This window comes from Helianthus annuus, chromosome 16 (assembly GCF_002127325.2).
Source record: "Helianthus annuus cultivar XRQ/B chromosome 16, HanXRQr2.0-SUNRISE, whole genome shotgun sequence".
Classification (NCBI taxonomy): Eukaryota; Viridiplantae; Streptophyta; class Magnoliopsida; order Asterales; family Asteraceae; genus Helianthus; species Helianthus annuus.
In genome coordinates, this window is record NC_035448.2 from 6749057 (window position 1) to 6758497 (window position 9441).

At 37.4% G+C, this 9441-nt stretch overlaps 1 protein-coding gene across 1 annotated transcript; it reads left to right on the forward strand.

Annotated features, from left to right (window-relative positions):
* Nucleotides 1–251: 251 nt before the first annotated feature.
* On the forward strand, nt 252–7739 carry LOC110915238 (condensin-2 complex subunit D3). The gene is made up of 9 exons (XM_022159899.2): nt 252–1884; nt 3184–3834; nt 4399–4893; nt 5029–5120; nt 5506–5593; nt 5701–5815; nt 5916–6042; nt 6118–6292; nt 6992–7739. Exons 1-9 carry the CDS (start codon nt 409–411, stop codon nt 7613–7615), a joined length of 3843 nt encoding a protein of 1280 aa, XP_022015591.1. The 5' UTR covers nt 252–408; the 3' UTR covers nt 7616–7739.
* Nucleotides 7740–9441: the final 1702 nt, after the last annotated feature.

Consider the following 9441-nt stretch of genomic DNA (forward strand, 5'->3'; position numbering starts at 1 on the left):
GTCTGAGCAGGTTTTTAAAGTGAAAATTTGGGGTCGAAGCGCCGCGCTTTGGCAATAGCGCAACGCTTAGGGTTCACGAGACACCTGCAACCTCGTATCACCTTTATGTCTCTGCAACTTATGTCAGTCAAATCACCTTTTGTCGAGCTAAGCGCCCCGCTATGGCCATAGCGCGACGCTTTAAGATATGAAAATAATTTTCTGCGTGTGAGAATAGCATGACCCTTACAAAATTCAAGTTGCATCACCAAAGCTATCATAAAATTTGGGGCTTCTCCATTCCCACCAAACGATAGGGTTTTAAAAATTCAATTCCCGCTCCTGCAAAATTACCCAAATCTCACCATCATCATCTTCATCTTCCGCTTGAATCTTTACATTCAAATCAACCCAGATCAAGAAACCCACATGGAAGAAGCCATAAACCAGATAGTCACAGAGCTCGAACACCACCACAACCACCACCACAACCCACAATCACAAACACCCATCACACAATCAACTCTACAAGCCCTTCAAACCCTCTTAGACTACACCATCAACAAAGATGACCCACTTGAAATGGAGAATCTTTCCGACGAACTCTCTTCTAAAAACCTATCTTTATCCACCGCTCTCCTCCCCCCACTCACCGCCGCCATGGACTCCGGTGGCCCCCACCATTCTCTACTTGCTTCAAAGGTTTATCTTTCTTTACTTCTTACCAAGAACTTTCCTGTTATTTCCCTCTTTAATCCTGTAGCTTTTCACTCCTTGTTGAGAACTATTCGTTCTTCTTTCAAGAATTCTCAAGTGTCTGGTAGTAGTAATAATGTGGGTAGGAAGAAAAAGGGTGGGGGGAGGGTAAAGAACAGGGGTAAAAATGTCATTTTGGGTGATGATGAAGATGAAAGAGAACAACCAAGAGAATTTGATATTAGGGTTTTGTTTCCTGTGCTGGAAAGGTTGCATCTTGTTTTGGGTTTGATTCATCTTGATAGGTTTCCTGATTGTTTGAAGGGTTTGGTTCAAACGATGGCCGCGATTCCGGCCACCGCGCTTGAATCTTGTGCGGGTTCGGGTTTGTCGAATTATAGCAAGTTATGCAACTTGTGTGCAGAGATTTTGAGTGAGTTGTTGAAGTCTGAGCATGGGGATAAAGGGGTTAACGCGGGTGAGGTGTTGAAGTCGCTTTCGTCTTCGATTCTTTTGTCGAAATCGCAGGCGAGGACGTTTGGGTTGTCGTATGTTGTCAATAAGATGGCGGTAATGGCGAAGGGTTCGGACGAGATTCGGAAAGCTATGGTTAATTTTCCCAAGTATTTGATCGGTAAAGCGCCCGAACGGGCTGAGCTTAGAGCGTTGGCGGTTGAGTCGATACTTGAAGTAGTTAGATGTTTAGAGTATGAAGATCAAATCGCGTTTTCGGATTATGTAGTGAAAATGACTCGAGGGAAACCTCAGTTTAGATTACTAGCGGTTGATCTTATTTATAATTTGATAATGTCGTTGAATAATCCGTTAGGGCATGAAAGTTCTTGGGGGGTTAAGTGTTTACAAGTGTTATTAGAAAGATGTTCAGATTCAACTGCAGGAATTCGAGCGCGTGCTATTACTAATCTGGCACAGCTTGTCGGGTTTTTATCGGCGAATAACGAGAATAAAACGGAGTTAATGAAAATAATGGGATTTGGTGAAGACGGTGGGATTAATGATCTGTTGAGAAAACGGTGTGTCGACGAGAAAGCGGCTGTTAGGAAATCAGCACTTGTTTTGATATCTAAACTGACCGCTCTTCAAGGTGACGGTGGCGGGTTTGATGATATGTTGTTAAAGATTATGGGCGTTGCGTGTTCTGATCAACTTGTTAGCATACGGAAGGCTGCAATTTCTGCACTATCTGAGGTTAGTTTTAATCTTTATATTTTTTAGTTTTTCATGGCTACTTTATGACATCCTAAGAAAAAATTTTCTTTTTAAGCTAAGCAGCTAATGCGGTAAAAAATCGGATATTGGTCAAGGACCGGTATTTGAGATATCGGTTATTGCGGTGGGATATCGGTGATTTTAATATCATGCAAAGTTTATATATATTTAGGCTGGTTATTGTACAAATTGCTTTAACGTATGCTGCGTACGAGATGCAGTATCAACATGCGATTTTGTTTTTTTCAGCAACAACAACCATACCCAGTATAATCCCACCTATAGCAGAGCTATTGATAGGGTCTGGGGAGGGTAGGATGTAGGCAAGCCTTACCTCTATCCCAGGAATAGAGAGGCTGCTTCCAGTGAGACCCCCGGCTCTATAAACCATAATCAAGACATAAGCTTCTGGGACATTATATAAGCACACAACTACTAAAAAGGGGGGGGGGGAATAAAAATGAACACATAAATGAATAAGTACGTGTTAGTAAAAATACGACACCGGGACTATGTGAGAACTTATAAAAGCTATATCACACCTTATACAAACTGAAAAATTAAACTCATAAGACAAGAACCTAAACCAAAAACCAGGCCACAATCCTAAAAGTCCTTAACCTTAATCCTACGTCTCCACGAAGTTCTGTCCTCGACCATGTCCTCAGAGAGATGCAAATCTAGCAAATCTTGCCTAATCCGCTCATCCCAAGTCATTTTCGGCCTGCCTCTACTCCTTCCATCTACAGTGAGTGTTTCAACTATTCTACTCGGGTCTGTCGTCAACATGCGATTTTTTTTAACATGCGATTTTTTTTTATGCGGATTTTTTTAAACAGCAATTTAACACTAACAATTCGGTATACTCTCCTACCATTAACAAATTAACATTTTGCAACTTGCGAAACACTAGGAACTGATTAAGACTTAAAACACTAATAGCAGCAATAAGAAGGAAGACGAATGGTAGAACTAAGAAGAAAGCTACTGATATCAAGAAAATCGGTGACATGTCGGTCCAATATCGGTCAATATCGGCGATAATATCGGTACCGATATTCTGACCGATATTTTACATGGGGACCGATAACGATATATCGGTCACCGATATTAATTGCTTAGCTTTTAAGGGTGTTTGGTATTGCGTTTTGAAAGTTACTATATGATATGGAATAATCAGAATCCGTTAGCTAACTGTTTGTTCGTATTTTTTTAAAAGTTACGTGAACAAGAACATGATTTTTTTTTGTTTGTTCGTATTTTTTTTTTTTTTGATAGACTTTCAGGAAGTTTGATGATGAGAATGTGACTAAGGAGTGGTTACATTCGGTTCCACGTTTAATAACCGACAACGAAACAAGCATCCAAGAAGAATGCGAAAATTTGTTTCTAGAACTAGTGTTGGATCGTGTTTCACGAGCTGGATCTAATGTCGATGACCTGTCACTCTCCGATGGAGTCTTAAGTCTACTAAAAGAAATCTGCAACGGGGAAGTGAGCCCATGGGTCAAAAAGATCTGCACTAATCTCGGAAAAAAGAAGAAACTCAAGCCCAGAATTGCGGTTTCTCTTCAAAATATAATCAAGAAGTCCGAGTCTACGTGGTTAACCGATTCAAAACCGATAGAGAAGTGGCTAGCACCACCGGGTGCGTGGTTTCTGTTATCGGAAGTTTCGGGATTTCTCTTGAAAGCGGTTGATTGGGAGTTTTTGTATCACCATTGGCAGCTTCTTGATAAACATGAGTCATCGAACACGCCGATCGAAGAAGAAGATATAGAATCGAATTCTGTTGATTGGGCTGGAGATCGCGTGTTTTTGTTGCAGACGATTTCTAATGTATCCGTTGAACTGCCTGCTGAAGCTGCAGCAGATTTAGCTCATAATCTGCTTAAACGAATTGAGGATTTTAGCATGCATTCTATGGAGGTACTTTTTACGTCAATGAAAGATTAATTTTTTGTTAAGTGAAGTCTAGAGGTGGTAAAATGGGTTGCTCCGTGATTGGGTTAACGGGTCGGTTTTTAACACGGGTCAAACATGTTGGGAAATGAACATGTTCGTTTGTGTTCATTTGTTAATTTTAGGTAATGAAAACAAACACACACAAACAAGCGTTCATGAACAGAATATATAATACGCTGATGCTTATTAAATATTTTATTTGTCGGAATTTTGAAGTATTCAAATAAAATATAAAACTTAAAAACACTAATGAGCTATTGAAAACAAACGAACATAAACGAACACGATAATGAACGTTCATGGATATAAATGAACGAACGCGACCTCTGTTCATGTTCGTTCATTTAACTAAACGAACGGAATTTCTTGTTCGTGTTCGTTCATTTATCAAACGAATGAACACACTCGAACTTCCCGCCGAACCGTTCACGAACTGTTCCTTGAATGATCGGTTCGTTTGCAGCTTTAAATACAATGCTTATCTGTAATGCATTTACGATGTGAATAATAATATTACATGATGGACAGGTTGATGCTCATGTGAAAGCACTGAGAACGTTGTGCAAACGAAAGGCTAAGGACGCGCAGGAAGCCGATGCACTTGTGATCAAGTGGGTCCACCAGCTACTTTCCAAAGCTTCCAAAGCTCTTCAAACATACATGACAAAAAACTTAGAAAACAACAAAAACAATAGCTTATTTACGCCTCCAAGTGGGACCCGAAAGGGTAACAGATCGTCAACAACAATGTCGAAATTATTAGCTCAAGCTACTACCGCTGTTTACACCGTTGGATCGCTTGTTCTTGTCTGCCCTGCTGCTGATTTGAAAACAATCGTTCCCATTTTGCATAATGTCATCACGTCCGGAGTTTCTGACCCGAAACATAAAAAGTCAACCGAGGTATTAGTTTCGTTTAAGCAGACGGCCCCTTCGTTATACATTCAAGCGTGGGTAGCAATGGGCAAAATTTGTCTAGCCGATGGTAAACTCGCAAAACAATATATTCCGCTGTTTGTGCAGGTTAGTTATAGCACCTTCGTTATACATTACTCTCTTTCGTCAAAATAATGGAAGAATTTTAGACTTATGGCTAAGTATTTATTTCATATACATCATTTTCAAATTTTTTATGTAATATAAACATTCTTATTGTAGGAGATGGAAAAGAGCGACATAGCATCACTTCGTAACAATATCGTTGTAATGATGACTGATCTTTGTGTACGATATACCGCTTTGGTTGATTGGTAAGACTCTTATACATTATCTTCTACATATGTATATTATAAAGAGTAAACTTCCGTTTTGCTCCCTGTGGTTTGGTCACTTTAACGGTTTTGCTCCAAACCTTTAAAAATAGCCATTTTGCTCCCTGATATTTCGGTTTGTTTGCCAGTTTGCTCCCCGCCTCTAACTCCATCCAAATTGTTTGTGTTTCCATTTTGCTCCCCGCAGGGAGCAAACTGGCAACAAAACCAAAACATCAGGGAGTAAAATGGCTATTTTGAAAGGTTTGGGGCAAAACCGTTAAAGTGATCAAACCACAGGGAGCAAAACGGAAGTTTACTCTATTATAAAACTTTTATAATAAAACATTTATACATGTTTTTTTTTTTTTTTTTAATTTCATAGTTATATACCAAACATCACCAAATGTCTTCGAGATCCCTGTGAACTAGTTAGAAGGCAAACTTTCACACTTCTCTGCAGATTACTACAGGTAAACTTAAATCAACGTTTTTGTGTTAACCGTTAACTGTTTTATCGTTTGAAGTCATTAACGCGGTGATTATTCAATTAACACTTTGGACGTATTTCTATGTTTAGCGGGACTATGTAAAGTGGAGAGGTGTGGTTTTCCTTAGATTTCTGTTATCGCTTGTTGACGAATCAGAGAAAATACGACAACTTGCTGATTTTCTTTTTGGAAATATATTAAAAGGTGAAAGTGCTTTAACAAATAGTCGACTATATTACGTTATTACCCTTGCAAATGCTTATATAGTTATATTCACATTTGATTTATATGTATCTTCTTACAGTTAAGGCGCCACTTTTAGCTTATAATAGCTTTGTTGAAGCGATCTTTGTGCTAAATGACTGTAATGCCCATACCGGACAAAGCAATCCTTTGAGTTCCCAAAAAGAAAGCCGACTTTTTTCTATTCGGTAACAACTTTTCGGGTCATCTTCAAATAACGTTTTTAAATATTTATACTTATTATGATTTTGTTGGTGTTTTAGAGGTAATGATGAAAAGTCAAGAAGTCAAAGAATGCATATATATGTTTCTTTATTGAAACAAATGGCTCCGGAGCATCTTTTGGCTACATTTGCAAAAGTATGTGCCGAGATTTTAGCCTCTGCGTCGGATGGCATGCTCAAAATTGAGGATGTTACCAGCCAGTCTGTTCTACAGGTAAACTTTTACATAATCTTTTGAGTAAAATGTCAACTTCGTCCCCCTGAGGTTTGGCTAGTTTTGCGACTTTCGTCCAAAGGTTTGTTTTTCCGCATCTGGATCCAAAAGGTTTGAAATCTTGCCATTTTCATCCGGCGCGTGTTCACTCAATCCATTTTTGTTATTTAAGTGAGGGGTATTTTTGTCTTTAAGCCAGATGAAAATGACCAGATTTTAAACCTTTTGAATCCAGATGCAGAAAAACAAACCTTTGGTCGAAAGTCGCAAAACTGGCCAAACCTCAGGGACGAAAATGACATTTTACGCCTATGCAGTTAATATCGGGGATATATCGGTGATATATCGGTCCCTTAGTAAAATATCGGTCAAAATATCGGTACCGATATTATCGGCGATATTGACCGATATATCACCGATATTTACCGATATATCACTGAATTATTGGTGTTAAATTGCTATATATATAAATTCTGCATTATATTAAAATTACCGATATCTCACCAAGATAACCTATATTTTAAATATTGGTCTTTGACTGATATCCGATATTTTACCGCATTAACTGCATAGTTTTACGCTAACCTTATTTAAATGTTAAATATTTTTTGTTTTTATTTGTTGAACAAGTTGCAAATCTGGTACAATGATTCTGAAATTATTTCATATAATGATTTCAATTTTGTTCCAAAAAAACAGGACGCATTTCGGGTTCTTTCGTGTAAAGAAATTAAAATCCCAACAAACAAAGGCTCATCAACAGAATCATCAGAAATGGAAGAAGACGTTACAGAAAACGCCATTAAAGGCCGAGTTATAACTCAAGTCGTCAAAAAAAGCTTAATCCAAAACACAATCCCAATTTTCATAGAACTAAAACGTCTTCTCGAGAGTAAAAACAGCCGACTCACAGGATCCTTAATGGAATGTTTAAGAATCCTCCTTAAAGATTACAAAAACGAGATTGAAGAGATGCTTGTGGCCGACAAACAGTTGCAAAAAGAGCTTATTTACGACATGCAAAAGTACGAGTTACAAAAGGCAAGATCTACAGCGGCTGAGGCTGTCGATAAGGGCGTTAATGTGAACATGCAAACGTCTTCAAAGGTGAGTTCAGCGGTGGCTGGTGTGAAGGCTGAAGCCACGGCTAAGTCAGTGTTGAGAGATGTGAACCAGGGTGCAGGGACCCCGTCACTTAGTGCCATGAACGTGCCTAAGCTCAAGTCATCAACAGGTGGTGCGGTTAAGCACAAGGGGAGGTCGTCGGCTGTGCTTGAGTCGTTAAGGAGAAGACAGTCTTTTGACTTAGATGATGAGAGTTAGTTAACTTTAACTAACTGTTGTATTTGTATAATAGTTTTCTTTTAATGTGTCTTTGTAGGACAGCAAACTAATTTTCTAAAAACATAACACCAGTTCATAAATGTAAAGACTGCTGTCATACTAATGCATCTAACATTTTTTTTAGAGTAAATTGGCATTTTAGTCCCTGAGTTTTTGTCCAAATTGTCAATTTTAGTCCAAATAGTTTTTTTTTTTCTCCTCTGGGTCCCTGACTTTTCTTTTTTCTTGCCATTTTATCACATTGTCTAACTTAGTCTAAAAACCAGGTTATAATCAGGGGTATTTTTGGTATTAAATTATTACGAGGTTTATAAATTATGTTGTAAACTACCATTGGTTATTACTACACAATAGTTATGCCAAAAATACCCTTGGGTATAACCAGATTTTTAGACTGAGTTAGGCAATGTGATCAAAATGGCAAGAAAATGGAAACGTCAGGGACCCAGAGGAGAAAAAAAAACACTATTTGGACTAAAATGGCAATTTGGACCAAACCTCATGGACTAAAATGGCAATTTAATTTTTTTTTTAACTAACACAATGATGTCACATTGTTAAGAATTGTGACTAAATAATCACTATTAAAAAAACCTGTAAAAAATATGTTTGCATCTAGTATTTGTATCTTGTAATAGCTTAGAAATGCTAAAGACAATGTTTAGAAATTGATGTATATTTTAAAGAGTTGATCAACAAATGGTTTGTTTGTAAAGGTGATAACAAAGACAATGAACATGTTTACCTTATCTTTTAGGAAAATTGGATTTTAATAATCCAAACTATGTCGTTGGCCGGTAATAATCCATACTAACATATTGGTCAATAATGTCAACCTTACTTTTGTTATCAGTAGCATAATCATTATAGATTTACACTTTTTTTTGAACGGCAAATTTGGATCATTGACGGACTACTGGAGTATCGTCGTGCCACCAACGGAACCACCCGATCATATCCATTTCCACTAGGCATAATGCCTATACACCAATTCAGGAGGAAACCAAATAAATTTGGGAAAACCCCCGTTGTAGGAGTCGAACCCAAGACCAATTGGTCTCAAAGCTTTATCCCATCCCTAAAATGCCACTAGGCTATAAAGCCATGGGCTATAGATTTACACTTGACGTTTACTTAATTTCGCTTGTATGTTTCCCCATTTTGTTCACTATCATCATTATTGGTGAAATCAAGCGTAAATATGTAAAAATTATGTTACAGGGATTGCCCTTGGTAGAAAAATATAAGTTGGGATTATTAGCGACTGAAATGTTAGCATGGATTATTGTCGGTCAATACGTTCTAGTTTAGATTATAATCATCAAAAACACATCAAACGTCATTACAAACGTATTTAAAGTTTTACCCTACAAAGTTTCATTTTTTTGAAATCTATCCAAAACATTATCTAGAGATAATAAACAATTCATAAGTTCATTACATTTTTACTCATGGTTCATGTCATATATAAATCGCTCGATAACTTCATAAAACAACACTAAAAACTTAAACAAAACAAACAATCATGTTCAACCATAGTCCATAATTTTCAATTTTATTTTCAAGAGTGAATTTCAAGTTTTGTCCTTTATCTTTAGGCCACTTTGCAAGTTTTGTCCTTTATGTTTAAATTTGACGAGTTTTGTCCTTTATGTTTAAAAATCAAGCACGTTTTACCCTTTATGTTTAAAAATCAAACACGTTTTGTCCTTTATGTTTAAAAAATCAAGCACGTTTTGTCCTTAAAAATCAAGCATAAAGGACAAAACGTGCTTGATTTTTAAACATAAAGGACAAAACTCGTC